Source organism: Microchirus variegatus (assembly GCF_963457635.1).
Source record: "Microchirus variegatus genome assembly, chromosome: 3".
Taxonomy (NCBI): Eukaryota; Metazoa; Chordata; class Actinopteri; order Pleuronectiformes; family Soleidae; genus Microchirus; species Microchirus variegatus.
This window is the reverse complement of record NC_139804.1, coordinates 10,263,157-10,281,230: the sequence shown is the minus strand read 5'-3', so window position 1 is coordinate 10,281,230 and position 18,074 is coordinate 10,263,157. Positions and strand designations below refer to the sequence as shown.

The window sequence follows — 18,074 nt, the reverse complement described above, 5'->3', positions numbered from 1 at the left end:
TTTCTGAAGGACAAGCTGGAAGCACGCAGGTGTGGATCCTCACCTCACATCCTGGATTGTGGATTATCTGACTGATCGACTGATTTGGGATTGTGTGTCTGACGTGGCTGTCTGCAGTACAGGGGGCCCCACAGGAAACGGTTCTGGCTCCGGACACACCGTTTTCTCTTAAAGAAAAGTCTCTACCAAATGTTTCCACCTGTTATAATAGGGTTAGGGTTTTAAAAGTATGATAATAATAATGATAGTCTAATACAGGTGTTTTAATGGAAATGTTGTGTTATATTATTCATATACAGTTAAAACTAATTAATATAGTACAAGAGAAGTCAGTGGCGGCTAAATGCAATTAAAACTGCGGTTGAGTGCACTGCCCCTTTAAGAATGGAGTCAAAACAAAGCGTGCTCTGGCCGGTGTTTGTGCCGTAAGAAGCACGGAAGTGGTTTTGTTTCGTTGCTACGCACAGTACTATGTGAGAAATGAGAGCTGGGATATATTTAACGTTTCGTTCGCTCTACTGAAAGCGCTTTTTATTACATGAAGATTTTTTTTATTCCTCTACATTGTTTTAATTTCGCCTTAACCAAACGGAATATATAGCTAGCTAGCTAGCTAGCTAGATTCATTGACACCATGCCGCCCTACTCTGAATTAAGAAAAACAAACCACTTCTACTACTTCATCAAATTCTCCCTGAACGTCTACTCAATGGTCTTCTCGGTGAGTTCCTGGTCCATACGTGGACATTAGCGCTGTGTGTGTCCTAGTACATCTGTAATCGGTGTCACCACCCAAAAGCACCGACATGACAGTTCCCCAAACTCCATTCAAAAAACATGTACGTTTAAATGTCCTACTTGCCTTAGCTAAACTGACATATCGTAACAAACAAGTGCAGGAATATATGGAATCTGCACGACTCACCGCACAATTCGGCATATAATTCCAACCCGCAAATTGTGGCGTTTGAGTACAATGTAAAGATGTATACACTGACTTGCCTCGAACTCCAGCGAACTTCCACCTCAACACATTATAATGTGGGACGACATGGATCTCTGTTTTTATTCAAATGAATAATCACAATAGCTATAACACATCCCGTATATACCACAAGGCTGTAATTGTTTATAAACAAGTCATATGTCACGATTACAACTTGTGTGTGTTATTTTCTCGCAACGTGATCATTTGTTTGCAACATCTTAAATGTGATTTGGTGTGGAATTCTCCAAATGCTAGCTAGCTCCTGACTGGTAAGCTGACAAGCGAAACACAACCAACCCGGACACTACCGATTCTGAAAATATTCGCTTTGATCATGACACAATAATTGTGGCCAATCTAATAACAGAATCGCATTCTGAGACAATACACTGCGATGTCAGTCTAACAATAAGCACGGTGGTGGTGCAGGGCGTTGGATCCAGTTAAAGGGATGATGGCTGTGATTTATAGACTGGCCGACAGAAAATGCGAAGCCCGCTAAATTGCTCCTTTAATGGTGATTCAATGAATTTATTCAGATAATTTAATTAATTAAATGCAATGAAATACATTTAATGACTCATTACTCAAAGTTATTATTATTAATAATTAAGTTATTCATTTATTTATGTGTACCAATAGGCACTTTGGCAGCTCAATAAATTAGACTAAATTAAATTGTAAATTTTTTTTGTTTGGTTGACATTATAGACAGTTGACGGTTCAGATGGCCTGGAATTAGTTTGGTTAGTTACATATTCAATGCAGGTTTTGTTTTTGTCTCTTTGTGAGCAGCTTCAACTTAAAGTTGATACGGATTTTGATTAAATTCTCTGGCAATGTAGGATATGGCCCAATAAAGAAATGATTAGATTTTGACAGAGGTTTGCATTCCCTGAGTGCTTTTGTACAGGTTTTGGATCCAGTTTAAGTAGGAATGGTATTTTTCTTGCATTTCTTTTTAATGTGTGTTACTTAATCTTCTCTGAAGTCTATATCGAACAATCTTTTTCTCTTATACATGGAAGTTGAAGGTCATTGATCTGTATTTTTTTTCTGGTTGTCATGATGACTGCTCAAAGCGCTACACTACAGTTTTGCCATTTGCCATCTCAGGAAATATTATTACTATTATTAATATTATTATTATTATTATTGTTAATAATAATAATAATAATAATAATAATAATGATAATAATAATAATAATTATAATAATAATGCATGATTGTTTTATTACAAGACAGAGGCAACAACAATAATATGTAATGGTTGAGTTAGACAATTGTAAACAGCATCAATAGTTATATTAATGCCAAAAAAAAAAGGTTTTTGAGCAGTTTCATGGGAAAATTGAAAATGTTGTCACTGGGTGAGACTCTTCTATAGCTTTAATGTTACTTTTTTGATATGTGAGGAGTGTAAAACTAACTCAAATTTGCAAAAAGAAAAGTTTGGAGGAAAATAGTTCACTGTATCTTTTGTATTGTAACAACATTGCATTGGCAGACACTATCTTAGGGCTGGGCGATATGTTATAATATAAATATATTATATATAATATATATATTGTGACATTAGACAAGGTGTCATCCTTATTTATTTATCCATTATATTGAATGCATTTTTGAAATATAATATATTGTATTATAAACAAGGTTTTTAATAATTAGAAAAAAAGAGTACGAGGGCAACACTGATGGTGGGGGAAGTTGTTGCGGAAGGCTCCCTAAGGGAAAAATGATTGTCTCTTGTATTTATCTTAAAGATGAGTTTGTTTAAATGGTAAAGAACGCAACACTGGAATGGCAGAGTTTACTTATTGTATTCAGTTTCATACTTTTATGGGAAAATTGTAATTTTAAGCAAGACTATCTATCTATCTATCTATCTATCTATCTATCTATCTATCTATCTATCTATCTATCTATCTATCTATCTATCTATCTATGTCACTCAATATCACGTTTAATTTTCTGCCCTATTATTTGTGTTACAGTAGAATTTGACCATATTCATAGACAATTTTATTGTTTTAATAAACAAAAGTATCCTTCATTTAACATTAAAAAGCCAAAGAAATAAACCAATGTCTCATTGAATGTGGCTGGAGTATCTTCTAACCTAGCTTTGTCCACCATTATCCTGCTGTAAACTCCCTCTTATTCAGCTAGGTAACTATTATAACTATGCATGAGGAAGGATGGCGATATATCACCAAATCAATATTTTGACCCACCTCCTAACAGTGAATGATCTAAAAACATGTATCCTGATAAGATTTTTTTCCATATTGCCTAAATTATTTGACTTCCCTTTAGTGGAGACAGTTTCCTTGTATACCACCTAGCTGTTTGGAGCATGTTGATGTGCGTTGTATGCTGACCATAATTGCCTCTATGGCTGACCATAGGGTTTACCCCGTCTCTGGATGTTTGTGTCATGATTCCTTGTGTGAGTGTAAACAAGATTAGACATGCACACTAGATGAGCCAGAGATCAAACTGTCAACCTTCTTGTCAGAAAACTACCCATTCTGCTACCTTTTATTCATAATTCAATTAAATAGCTAGCAAAGGGTTGAGTAAACAGTAAAGTGGTATAAACCAATATTCTATATAATGTTTATTAAACTGCACAATGCTTTGGTTAACACCCTAATGTCTCACAGTCTCTTCACAATAATACAAATATTTATATCTAAATGCATCATTATTTGTTTTCCATACTAAGGATTGGCAAGCGCTATATTGACAAACCATCCACTCTCTCTCTCCAGCTGATGGGTCTTTGTGTGCTGTGTGTGGGGGTGTATGCTGAGGTGGAAAGGCAGAAGAACCGAACCCTGGAGGGCCTTTTCCTGGCTCCTGCTGTGGTGCTCATCCTGCTGGGCCTGGTGATGTTCACTGTGTCTGTGGTGGGCATGGTGGGATCCTTGAGGGACAACAAGACCCTACTACACATGGTAGGTTTGGAAGAGGCAGAGGGGATCAGGGTGACTGCTGGTTATACAGATTTGTTGATATACTTTAGTATACGCTCTACTTTAGTGTGCAGTTTATTAGGTATACAGTGGGGCAAAAAAGTATTTAGTCAGCCACCGATTGTGCAAGTTTTCCCACTTAAAGTGATGACGGAGGTCTGTAATTTTCATCATGTACACTTCAACTGTGAGAGATGGAATGTGAAAAAAAATTCCTGAAAATCACATTGTATGATTTTTAAAGAATGTATTTGTAAATTGTGGTGGAAAAAAAGTATTTGGTCAATAACAAAAGTTCATCTCAATACTTTGTAATACAACCTTTGTTGGCAATGACAGAGGTCAAACGTTTCATGTAGGTCTTCTAGAACCCTATGAAATCCGTTTTATTTTTTTCCAAATTCCGTTTTTTCCGTTTAAATTTTTTAGAATTCCGTTTTTTCCATTTTAATTTTTTTATTCAGTTTTTTTTACCTTTTATACTTACCTTACCACCATATAATGTGTGCTTTTTATGTCAGTGAATAAAATGTCCACTGAAATGCAACTTTCTTCTTGAATCCACTGACTTCTCAATTGTTCAATTGTTTTCACTTAAGTTAAATCCTAATTAAGTAAATGCCAATGAATCTTAAAACAAGCCATGCAATGCTGGTCACATTTAAAAGTAAAATAATTAACATAAATAAAAAAGTGGTAGTGCCCCCTCATCTGGTGCAGACAGATTTCTGCGCTGTGGAGGACAAAAGAGCTTCTTAAAGAAGTACTTACAGGTCTGTGAGAGCCAGAGATCTTACTTGTTTTCGGGTGACCAGATACCGTTCCACCATAATTTACAAATAAATTCTTTAATTCTTTAATAGCTCTAATATTCAGCCTCTGCTAAAAGTATTAAGTTGAAATATTAGGTGTCGAGGAACTTTTGAAATGTGTTGTGGTTACATTATGGCATTTCCATTATACAGTTCTAGAATTACTTGGCTCAACTGGACTCTACTCGGTTGGTATCAGTCATGCTGTGTTCCATTACTTTAACGATGGTTGTCGACATTGTTTTATACGTGACAGAAACCCACAAACTAGTGACGGGCAAAGCTGTACCGAATCATTAGAATGGGTAAATTAAAAAGTTTAGTTCAAAAAATTTGTTCAACGAATCCGTCTGACACAGACTCTGTCACTAAGCAGGTGTGCAGCAATAAAAGGATATGTTGCAGTGTCAACACGTTTGAAATACTTTTAGATAAGCAATGTTGAGAAAAGTATAGCCGACTGTAACCTGTGCTCTGCTAGAATATAGACGGGACGCACAGCAAAGGATCATCTCCCAAATTAATAAGTAATAACCAATACGTGTAGGTCTTTTCAGTCTAATTCAATTATGTTACTTTTACTAAAAATGTGGCGTTCCATTACAAACAAGACCAGTTAGTATGAAGGTATATTTGGTGCAAAAGTCACGAGCACATTTAACTGCAGATTTCACATGCGCACACTAAAGTCACAAATGTGTAACCGTAAAGTTGAAGTTGTAAATATTTTTGTATAACTTGTTAACACAAAATAGGGCTACAGGTACACAGATCCTTGTTGCAGGTACACAAATCCTATCCTGTGCATCACAAATTCCAACAGTCATGCACTCAACACTTTTGCTCCAATCGTTGCGGTGCAGTTCCGTGTTTCATAATCTGAGAACATGCACAACATTTGTACATTTGTAAACCCAAATGTGAACTAATGCATCAGAAGTTCTGCATCTGTGAAATAATTTCTCATTAATAAAATTCTATAGATCAATGAACATTTTCTTGTACAACTACAAGTCAATAGATACAAGTGCTCGAATCTGCAGTTTCAGCTGTTGTTTTCCAGACGGATACTTTTTCACCTCACTAGGTGGTATAAGTGGAGCAAAAGGATTTGTAACTTGTGCACGCCGAGCGAATCGACAAGAAAACAATGCTTAGAGTAGGCGGTCCTTATAGGAAGCTCTCTGCTGAATTTTGAGTGACAGCTCGGAGTCGCAGATTTTACGAGATTAAAAGTGTCAAATGTATGAGAAAATAAAGTCGCAGATTTCTGAGATTAAAAGTACATTTACATTTCATTAAATATATAGACTCACGCCCATGATTTCTCTCACTGTTTATGTGTTTTATACATATGAACCAGAGGTTGCGCTAGACTTTTTTGTTGTCTGTCATTTTGACTGACAGGGTCATAAAAATCCTGTCATAAGCTATTTTTACCGGTCACTTAAATTTTTTAAATGATAATAAATATTCAATTGTATTTAATTCTAATTCATTTTTAATTAATATTCAGTCCAAAAAAGGTGAAAAAATAATCCACACCGTGGATACACACATCAAGCAGAATATGAAAAAAGAAAAAAAAACGGTCAATGACGGCTATCTATATTAGTTCAGTCTGTGTGCTTTTTTTCAATTGACATATCTCGTGTTGGAGCCATGATTCATGTCAATCCACTTGCAACAGCTCTCCAAGGTGTGATCACTCCTTTTTTAACTGACAAACGTGCAGATCTGATCTGATGCAGATGTTCGTTATTGGGAAAGAAAATTTATAGGGTGATTCCATAATTTTTTCCCTCTGCTTGGTCTAAAAAAGTAACTGTTACTGACTACCACAAGTTTTTTACTTGATTATTTTAGTGTCTCTTAAAGCCAGAATGTTTTCATTTGAAATGACTTTAGTTTCGTGTCAGGTCATGTGGTCTGCTTTTTCTTTATGAAATTAAACAACTGAATGAACATCCTCCAAGACTGGTGATTCCATAATTTTTGCCAGGGATTGTACATGATGACTTGTTCAGTACTCGAAAAAGCTTGGGACTTGGACTCGACTTGGCTTTGGTGTTACCTGGACTCGGGCTCGACTTGCCCTTCTCTGTCTTTACTTGGGACTTGACTTGGACTTGACCGCTAAGACTTGGGACTTACTTGGGACTTGCCAAACAGACTTGGTCCCGCCTCTGGTATTATTAAGTATTCAGTATCAGCAAGTATGCAGTTTTTAGTAATCACTCAGTCATAAAAAAATGGTGTCTGTGCATCCCAGGAAACAGGAAACGGTGTATTTTAAAAGATTGATTTATGGAGTTTTGAATCGTTTATTGAAAGATTCAATGAAGATAAAAATGAATGAAGAAATGTAGAAAATCCAAGTTTTTGAACCCAGCCCTTGTCTGTAGGTGTGCATTTGATTGGTTGTCTGTTGGAGTTGCCCCTGTGATTGACCGGATGTATCCTGCCTCTTTGGACCAGTCACCAAAACCCCACAAAAAGACCCACGAAAGGAGAATTTAGAATTAGCTTTGACATCTTTAGACTTATTTAGGTAATGTCCTCAGTGTGTGTTTGTGTTGGTGCTCTTGTTCTAATAACATTCTGCGAGAATGCTCTCTTAAGACTCTTTGTCTTCTCTTTCTACAGTTCCTCTGTGTTCTCTGTGTCTTGCTGGTTCTGCAGGCCATCGCTCTCACATTGGCTCTCATCTTTGAAAAGAAGGTAAAGCGCCTTTGAGTCGCTTGTTCAAAGGGCCTGCGCTTTCCTGTATATTACCTCTAATGATACCGTGCGGTCATACAGTCAGGCCACGTCTGTGTTCTTTCTTGTATGTTCTCCTAACCACTTTTCCTCTTTGTTTTGCTGATGTGTTCAGACCGTCGCCTTGTTTCAGAGCAGCATACGGGAAGGAATTAAACACTACTATGATGATCTTGACTTCAAAAACATCTTGGACTATGTGCAACAAAAGGTATTTTGTATATTTTCTATGGAAATTTTATCTTAAAGCTCACATAGAGTGGTCCTATTGCACATATATGTGAGTTATGGAGGTCTACTTACATACATAAATGTTTTTATGGTCAAAAACCTACTAGTTGCTGTAAATGAGCCGACAGAAATCACTCCTCACTGAAGCTCTCGTCAGTCGTGCTGTTTCAGACTGAAATCTCACCCCCAGAAGACAGAATGTGTTCTGATTGGCCAGCTTAGAGCCTTCCCAACTGTCTTGTGATTGGCCAATACCTGGAAGTGACGTAATTAGCACACCAGCTCTCAGAAGTGCAGCTCCCCCTCTGGAATGGTGGATGCACTGCTACTCATTCTCAAAACATTGTTTTAACAATGTTTAAAAATAGCTTCGTCACGACTCCCCGCACACGCCCCTTTTACGCCTTTGACCCGGAGTCGGAAACATCGTCAGAAGACACTGTCGCTCGTGAAACACCTCCACAACGGACATTCTTCTTCTTCTGCACGCAACTGGATGTGCCCGGACTAGTGCCCGGAGTAGGAGGGATCTGCTGTTCAGGAGAAATATTGTTTACGTGACTGGAACAGATTTTTTCCAGAGATCTCGCTGAGCCCAAGATTACAATACAACACAGCGTTCTCCCCAGTGGCTGAATCGTTTGTTTGGAACCTTCAGGGCTTCATAAACGAGGTAGTGGCGCAGATACACACCAAAAAAAATTAATTGTTTAATTGGTACTTCCGTTTTATGGGAGCTTTAAATATTTGGGCAGGGCTTCCGGTTTTGCAATGTAGGAAGTCGGTCACGCTTTGGGACTGCTCTCCTAATATTTCATAATTTACGTGCACCATTTTGACGTTTACCCTATTAGACCGGATTTGTTAGTTAACAAAGTAAATCTGCAAACATTTTGGACCGATTCAGTTGGAATAATGTCGAGACAACAGCGAGAAAAGAAAGCTTCTGCTTCAACTCAAACATCGGCAGTGGCTAAGGTGGCGGAGTCGCTAACAGTTGCTAGCCTGGTGCAGGAACTTGACAAACACAAAGTACGCCTGGCCGCAGAACTCAGAGTTTCTCACGACATCTTTAGAGACCTCTCTTGCACTTTTACGGGCGTCTCTCGATACTATCAACGTGGCTTTGGACTCTCACAACAAAAAGATAACCACAATTGAAAATACACTCACCACTCATAGTGATGAGCTAGCTGAGCTAACAACAAGGATTGTTCGGCTGGAGAAAGCTAATGCTGCACTTGCATTCAAAGCAGAGGATCTTGAGAATCGTTCCAGACGACAAAAGTTAAGAATCATTGGCTTAACCGAAGGGAGCCAATGATGTCTGGAGGGAGGCTCGCAGTTGGAATTCATTTCGGAGCTTCTCCAAACAGTTATTGGAAATGATGTGTTCCCGACATCTCCCAAGCTTGCAGTGCAAGCCTGGCCAACATTCAAGGACATTAAGGCTAAACTTTACACCGCTGGAATTACATTCTCCCTCTGTCATCCTGCTCGTTTGTGCATCACTGTCAATGGGGACAGACATATTTTCGACACTCCTGAAGCTGCAGAAAGATACTACGATCGGATAATAGGGAACTTTCCAGCCAACACTGATGGAGCTCAAGACTAAAGGCGTGTCACATCCGAAATGGTTGAAATATGCGAACATTAATATAACCAAGTTATACTGATTGTGGTTCTGTTTAATAGGGCAAACGTAAAAAAAAAACTTGCACTTGTAGTGATTGTGTTCAGTAACGGGAGCACATCCCTTATGTTAGGGGATAGTTTAGGGATAGTTTCTACCGCATTTCTAGGAGTGGAACTGTTGTGTAGACCTGCGGCTCGCTTCCAAGGAAGGACGAGCATAGGCTTTAAAAAAAACTCCAGCAGACTGTTCTAATGCTGCTGGGTTTATTCTTTTTCTGTATGTTTTCCTGGGGGGGGAGTATGTTGGTCACCTTTGGAAACAAACGTCATCTGTTATTATATGTACAACTGGTTCTTACTGGCTTTATTTGTTAATCTTTAAAAAAAAAAAAAATATTATTATTTATTTATGTCATACATTGATATATCTACATGAATAAATAAATAGTCATTGTGGGAGGGATAAGCTACAAGTGAAATTAATTTCATGGAATGTGAGAGGATTAAATGGACCTGTAAAGAGGGCAAAAGTGTTTCAACATATTAAACTATTTAGGGCTGACATTATCTTTCTTCAGGAGACCCATCTCGAGATAAATGATACATTTGATTCAAAAACCAGAGGGGCTGCCATCTTAATTTCTAAAAAAATCCAGTTTATATCAGAGAGTATAGTGCTTGATAGTGGTGGGCGCTTCATCATTGTTTCAGGCAGATTATTCCACTTGCCTGTTACATTAGTATGTATGTTGCCTGTTACATTAGTATTTATGTTGCCTGTGTATGCTCCCAACATTGTTGATGCTTAATTCATGGCTAAGCTCTCATCCAATATTGCAAATATGAATACGCATCATTTAATTTTGGGAGGAGATCTGAATTGTGTAATGAATACTCAGCTGGATCGCTCAAGCCCTAGCGGGACCAATCTATCAAAAATGGCAAAAACATTACAGTAATTCTTGGAGGATTATGGAAGCTGTGATCCCTGGAGAGTCTTGCATAACGATACCAGAGCCTATTCATTCTACTCACATGTACATCATGCCTACTCAAGGATAGATTATTTTTGTTGAATTGAATATTCAGCAATAGTTGTATTAGTAGTAGTAGATTTGACTCCTCTTCAATTGGAACCCCACAATGGAGACTCAATACATCACTGCTGTCCAATATTTTTTTCTGCTCTACTGTAACACAGGCTATTGAAAACTTTTTGTGTTTTAACTACTCTGAAGAAATTAATTCTTCATTACTTTGGGAAACTCTAAAAGCTACCATCAGAGGGCATATAATTTCATATTCCTCTTACTCTAATAAACAGCGCAGGAAGACTCAAAGTGAAATAACTAGGGCTGCAACTAACGATTATTTTAATAATCGATTAATCGGTCAATTATTTTTTCGATTAATCGATGAATCGGTTAAAAAAAAAGAAACATTTGTAATTGCCACATCTTTATTCAAAAACGGAACATTTCAAATTCACAGTGCAGACTAAAGTGTAAAAACAACTGGTTATTACTCCAATGTCTCTGAGTAATCAAAAGTAATATTAAATGATTAAAAAAAAATCAAAACTAACTAGAATAACACAAGAAAACATACAATGTATGATATACATACATTTACAGGTTAAAGTAAACATGTATTTTTTTTTATACTAATTTAAGTATATTTAATATGTTGATTTTGACCCTGTCTGACAGCCTAAGCTGTAAGTGCTTATACACACACACCCCCACACCCCCCCCCCCCCCCACACACACACACAAACTTTAACCAGCTTTCGTTAGTTTAATAAACTGTTCATGTTTGTAAAGCTGAATAATGAATAAATTAACCCACTATACGGGAAACATGAGAGACTAATGCTACATGTCCTTACTTCCTTACTCCCTTCCTTGTCACAGAGGACTCCGAAGTGTTTTCTTTTTAGGTGCTGGTTAATCACCGTGGTTCTCCCGTGCCACGCCATTTCGCTCTTGCAAAGATTGCAGCTAACACACTTTTTAGGTTCATGAATGGTAAAGTGTTCCCACATTTTAGAAGATTTCGGCGGAACGGTTTTCTCCGCCTCCGCCATGTTTCAAGTCTAAAATATAAGTTGTCGCTCACTCTAAAACTTTACCGCACCGCTTATACGCTCGACTATTCGCGCGCACACAAGGCTTGCTGTGGGCGTGCATCAACCGGCATGAAACAGTCGGCATCCGTAAACAGTTCCGCGCCTAGGAGTGACGTATTAATCGCGCCACTCAACGAATCGATAATTAAATTCGTTGCCGACGCTTTTAGTAATCGATTTTATCGATTCGTTTTTGCAGCCCTAGAAATAACTGATAAAATATCTGAAATCGATAAACAATATGCAATAACTCCTACACCAGAATTGTACCTAGAAAAAGTTAACCTCCAAACTCAGTTTCAATTCCCTGCATACAGGGAATGCAGAAAAAAGTATACTGAGATCTAAATGTATGCTGTATGAATATGGAGACAAGGCAAGCTGACTGCTGTCCCTCCAGCTCAAACACCAAGTGGCATCACGACACAAAGCTCACATTAATGATCAGTCGAGCAGTCCAACAACGTGTCCAGTGAATATTAATGCAGTCTTTAAAGCATACTATTCCAAACTTTATACTTCAGAACCCCCTCCTACAGATTCAAACTTGGACATGTATTTGGACAGCATAGATACACAAACTATTGATATCGTAACACAGTTATCACCAGGCACCAGGACCTGACGGGCAGCCGTCTGAGTTCTATAAAAAATTCTCCATTAGTTTTGCTCCTTTATTACTAGATATGTTTAACCATTCCCTGTCTATAGGAACATTGCCAAAAACTCTGACAGAGGCATCTATCTCAGTTATCCTTAAAAAAGATAAGAATCCTACTGAATGCAGTTCCCATCAACCTATATCACTGCTAAATGTTGATGTTAAAATACTAGCAAAAACATTGGCGCGAAGATTGGAAACCTCTCTTCCTTCAATAATGTCTGAGGACTAAACTGGCTTCATTAGAGGTCGTCAGCTTTCATCAAATATAAGACGGTTATTAAACATTATCTCTTCCCCATCCAATGCTAAGAAGCCTGAAGTAGTGCTTTCATTGGATGCAGAAAAAGCCTTTCACGGGGTGGAATGGGAATACCTGTTTAAAGTGCTGGAAAAGTTTGGGTTTGGAGAGACATTTATAACATGGATGTACCTGCTTTATTCTTCACCCCTTGCCCGTGTTAAAGCAAATAGACAATACTCAACATACTTTCCCATGTCCCGCGGAACCCGCCAAGGGTGTCCACTGTCACCTTTACTGTTTGCCCTTGTATTCGAACCGTTAGCACTTCTGCTGAGAAAAACACATCTGCAGGGTATTAGCCGGGAAAATATTGAGCATTGTGTCTCTCTCTATGCTGATGATCTACTCATTTATATAACAGATCCTGTCAACTGTGCTAATAAAATCATACAGGTACTAGAGGAATTTGGTAAATATTCAGGCTACAAAATCAATTTCCAAAAAACAATGTGTTTCCCAATAAATGGTCAAGCCATATCACTCACACAGGGACAAGTTCCTTTCACTATTTCACCAGAAAATTTCCAGTATCTATGGATTAACATTACTGATTAATTTCAAGGGTTACATAAAAACAATATTACCAAACTAATGTCTAAAGTGAAAGCTGACTTACAGAGATGGTACAGTCTACCAATGTCATTAGCTGGCAGAATACAAATTATAAAAATCAACGTTTTGCCTAGATTTTTGTTCTTTTTTCAATGTCTACTGCTCTTCCTGGTTTTAAGTCATGCATGTGTTTTGTATTGTTGTGCTGTTGTGTTAAAAAAAAAAAAAAATATATATATATATATATATATATATATATGGTCACATATATCACAGATTTATGGTTTCACTGTGATGTGCTCCAATAAACAAATTTATGTAAAATAATATTTGGGCTAACCAGAAATCAGGAATTAATTGATTACTTTTTGGAAAGAGCCTATATTTACCTTTTGCATACAGGGAGTGGAAAATAATGATATGATGTGTTATTGAGATAATAAATAGATGAGGTATAAGCAGATGTCATCCTCCAGTAAGAGCCAATTCCAATTCCTATCTTAACCCTCAAACTCCCAAAACCCTTAATCTTAATTGGTTCTCAAAACCAAGTGTTGAGGGTTATTTTGTCACTTAGAAATGGGACACCCCTTAAATGCAGATACATCTTCTGACTGTGGGGGGCAGAATAACGCGAAAGCTGCATCCAGTCTGTCAATTCCGAAAAAGAAGAACACATTGGTGTCATCCGTACTCGACTATTACCGTTGACGCATACAAACGCGACGTGTGTCAACACAAACAAAACAGTGACAATGCCGTCTGCAGCTAGGGTTATGTCTTTTGCGTGGGCTGTAGGCATCTTTCTGAGGATGTCCGCAGCCAAACGGAGAGATGTCCAAAAGAGATGAACAAAAACAAAACGCTTCAGATGTGTGGTAATACTGATGGAACCGATTCAGGTATGTAGAATAGACTGCAAATACGGGTTGTTGTAGAAAATAAATAAATAAATGATACCGTAATAACCTGTGAGTTAGTTATAAGATCATGTAAATGTAAATGTAAATGTACTTTATTTATACAGCCCTTTACAACAATCCTTTCGGTGATCCAAAGTGCTTTACAAGAAATAAATAAATAAAGAGGAAACACATAAAAGTAATTAAAAACAATAAAAACAATAAAATAGTGCAAAATAAAATAAGATAGAATCAGATAAAAGATAAGAAGACAAAAGATAAAAAGTGTCACCATACTACTCGGTATTAAAAGCCATCCTAAATAAATAGGTTTTTAGCCTTGATTTGAAGAGGCCCAGGTCAGAGATAAGACGCATCTCAACAGGGAGTTTATTCCAGAGCCTGGGAGCAGCAACAGCAAAGGCTCGATCACCCCAGTGTTTATATTTTGACCTGGGCACTTCCAGCAACATTTGGTAGTTTGACCTCAGAGCTCTACCCGGATCACGAACAGTTAAAAGCTCAGATAAATAAGATGGGGCAAGATCATGAAGAGCTTTAAAGGCAAACATTAAAAGTTTAAAATCGATTCTAAAAGAGACTGGAAGCCAATGGAGAGAGTGTAGAACAGGGGTGATGTGCTCTCTTCTATTAGTGTTGGTTAAAAGACGGGCAGCAGCGTTTTGAACAAGTTGAAGGCGACTGAGAGAAGTCTGGGAAATGCCAATATACAGTGCATTGCAGTAGTCTAATCTGGAACTGATTAGCGCATGTATGGCTTTCTCAAGGTCGTGACGGCTTAAAAACGCTTTAACTTTGGCCAGCAGACGCAACTGGAAAAAACTAGTCCTGACAACGTTACTAATTTGTTTATCAAACCTCAGATGACTGTCAAAGGTCACTCCCAGATTCCTGATGTTCGGACTGAGTTTTGAGGACAAGGAGCCAAAGCCATCCATCACAGTATCCCCGAACACAATACATTCCGTTTTCTCGTTGTTTAAATTAAGAAAGTTTTGGGCCAACCACTGCTTAATGTCAGCAAGACAGCTAGACAAGGAGGATTGTGCGCTGTTGCTGTTAGGCTTCACTGGCAGGTAGATTTGTAGATCATCTGCATAGCAATGAAAAGATAGGTTGTGCCTGGCTATAATTGACCCAAGTGGCAACATATATAATGAAAAGAGTATGGGGCCAAGAATAGAACCTTGTGGGACTCCACAGGAGAGAGGAGCACTGGAAGAAGACAGATCACCAACCATAACAGAGAAGGTCCTGCAGGACAGGTACGATGTGAACCACCTTAGTGCAGTGCCATGGATGCCAACGTAATTATTTAAACGTGACAGGAGGACTGAGTGGTCCACCGTGTCAAAGGCTGCTGTGAGATCAAGTAGCACTAAGACAACAGGGCTCTTGGCATCCACAGACAGCGCAATATCATTGTGCACTTTTAACAGTGCAGACTCAGTACTGTGACGAGACCTAAAACCAGATTGAAATTTCTCCAGAATAGCGTTGTCTTCCAAAAAGGACTGTAATTGTATAAAAACAACTTTTTCTAAAACCTTGGAGAGAAAGGGCAAATGGGAAACAGGTCTAAAATTAGATAAAACTGAGGGGTCAAGATTAGGCTTTTTAAGAAGAGGCCTGACCACAGCATGTTTAAAAGCAACTGGGACAGTTCCTAATCTAAGGCAGGAGTTGATAAAAATCAGTAGACTGGGCCCCACAGTGTTAAAAGCCATTTGCAGTACTTTGGCAGGGACAATATCCAATGGGCAATTCGTAGGTTTCAAAAATTTCACTACGTTACCGAGAGAGGAGAGAGAAACCACTTCAAACTGGTCTAACACAGCAGAATGGGTTGGGGAGGCAAGCAAATCCTTATTAAAACTCGTGGAGACACCTATACTGGTGTTTTTTCTGACAGAATCAACTTTGTCAACAAAGGAACAGAGAAAATTTTCACAGGCGGCAATTGAGACATCAGTCACAGCAGAAATGCGTGGATTAACAGTAGCATTGATTGTGTCGAATAACACCTTGGGACAATGACTGCTGGCAGAAATAATATTAGAGAGGTACTGAGACTTCGCTTCTCGTACAGCCCTCTGATAGTCACTAAGACAGGTCCTTAACATTTCCAGAGACACATGCAGTTTGTCCTTCTTCCATCTGCGTTCTGCCTGCCTGCAGCGCTGCCTGGCGGCCCGGGTAGTGTCATTCAACCAGGGATCTGTTCTTGGCTTGGCAGATTTTTGCCTAAGAGGGGCAACAGAGTCCAGAATTCGAGTGCAGGTAGAGTGGAAGATGGAAAGGAACTCATTAGGGCAAAACGGGGAAGCCAGACCGTTCAAGGTAAAAAACTGTGAGTCATTGAAGGCAGCAGTGAATTCAACAGCTGTGGAGGAGGTGATGATGCGCCGCCGATGGGATGGAGCAGGAGGTTTACCAATTGCTTGGGGGGCTATTAGTTCAAACACAATAGGGAAATGATCTGAGATTGCAGTCTCAGATATCTCTTTGAGAGAGACTGAGAGCCCAGATGAAATAACAAGGTCCAAGGTGTGCCCAAGATGGTGCGTTGGTTTATCCACGGATTGAATTAAATTAAAAGTTGCCAACAAGCTTTTGAAGTCAGTGGCGAACTGATCAGATGTGCAACAAACATGGACATTAAAATCCCCACAGATCAGAAGTTTATCATATTTTGGGAGAATATCTGCCAGAAACTCAGAAAACTCATGAATAAAGTTCTTATTATATTTTGGAGGGCGATAGACAACAGCACACAACACAGGACTTTCAAACTCCACCACAAACAATTGCAGTTCAAAAGAGGAGTGTGTACCTGTGGGAAGAAGCCGACATTTAAAACTGTCCCTGAACACAGCAGCAAGACCCCCTCCTCGGCCCGAAGCTCGCGGTGAGCTGAAGAAAGAACAGCCGGGTGGGAGGAGCTCAGAGAACGCGCTGTTTTCACCCGTTTTCAGCCAGGTTTCAGTCAGCAGTAAAAAATCCAAGGAATGTGAAGTAAAAAAGTCATTTAGTATGAAAGTCTTATTTACAACGGATCTGGCGTTGATTAACGCCATACGAACCAAACGCCGACCCGTCAGTTGGGAGGCCCGGTTTACCGGGCGGAGATTCTCCGGTGCGCATCCCCGTCTGCGGATCCTCACGGGCCGGCGACATGGAACTGGAAGCCCGGCCTCCGGTATAGCCGGCAGCAGGCACCGGTAGGAGTAGATCGCGGAGCCACGAATATCGTAGCCGGCGCAATCCCAGGAGAGATCAGACGGCGGACGGCGAGGGTTGTATGTGAAGGATGAAGCCAGGTAAGCTCTCAACCGGCATAGTACTCCACCTCTCTTTCCCCGTCTTCTACGACGGCTGTTGCGTAGCAACCGAGCAGGTAGACGCCATAGGAAACAGGGTACAGACGCCAGAACCGGTGGCGGTGGCTTCGTCTGACCATTAAAGTCCTGGATCGGTAGTTTGTCCACACAATCGCGGATATTTAAAAGACTCAGGCGATCATACACCAGCAGTGATGACACTTTGTGAGATACAAGCGACAAAAACAGGACAATATACAGAAGTGGTAGCAGAGGTAGACGGCCAGCCTCACACAGCGGCGCCATCTTGTTCCCTCATACTCATACAAATACCACAACCACGGACATATTCAGCTGACACACACCACGGCTTATTGAAAAGTAAACGATAGCAAATGAACGCTTGTCCGCACCGGCCAGCTATTGACAAAAGATCGTAATATAAAAAATAAATGTTACGCAACAATGACGTTAGTAATCCATAAAATGGTAAAATCCTAAACTAAGATAATACAATGGTTTTCATAATTTTTATATCTCTGTTAACAAAGAAAATACTTACATTTGTAGCTTACTCGTTTTGCTGCTTTCGCCGCCATCTTTGTTCTGTCAAAACACGCAAAGCATTCTGGGTAGCCCATGCTCCCAAGGGTGGTCTTGGAAAATCTCAATATTGAGGGCGATACAGCCCTTAAACTTGCCCCTCAACTTAATTTTTCTGAGACCAACCTAAAAGGTTGTTTAACCCAAATACCCTCACAAGGACTAATTGTATT

The 18,074-nt window shown here is 39.2% G+C and overlaps 1 protein-coding gene across 1 annotated transcript in view; it reads left to right on the top strand.

The window, feature by feature from the left end:
- Positions 1–502: 502 nt before the first annotated feature.
- The window catches only part of LOC310925416 (tetraspanin-15), a 40,058-nt gene continuing 22,486 nt past the window's right edge, over positions 503–18,074 (top strand). Inside the window, exons 1-4 of the mRNA XM_083887364.1 lie at positions 503–721; positions 3,766–3,951; positions 7,428–7,502; positions 7,657–7,752. Coding sequence (XP_083743490.1) covers positions 635–721; positions 3,766–3,951; positions 7,428–7,502; positions 7,657–7,752 — 444 coding nt within the window. The 5' untranslated portion in view covers positions 503–634. The remainder of the gene's footprint in view (positions 722–3,765; positions 3,952–7,427; positions 7,503–7,656; positions 7,753–18,074) is intronic.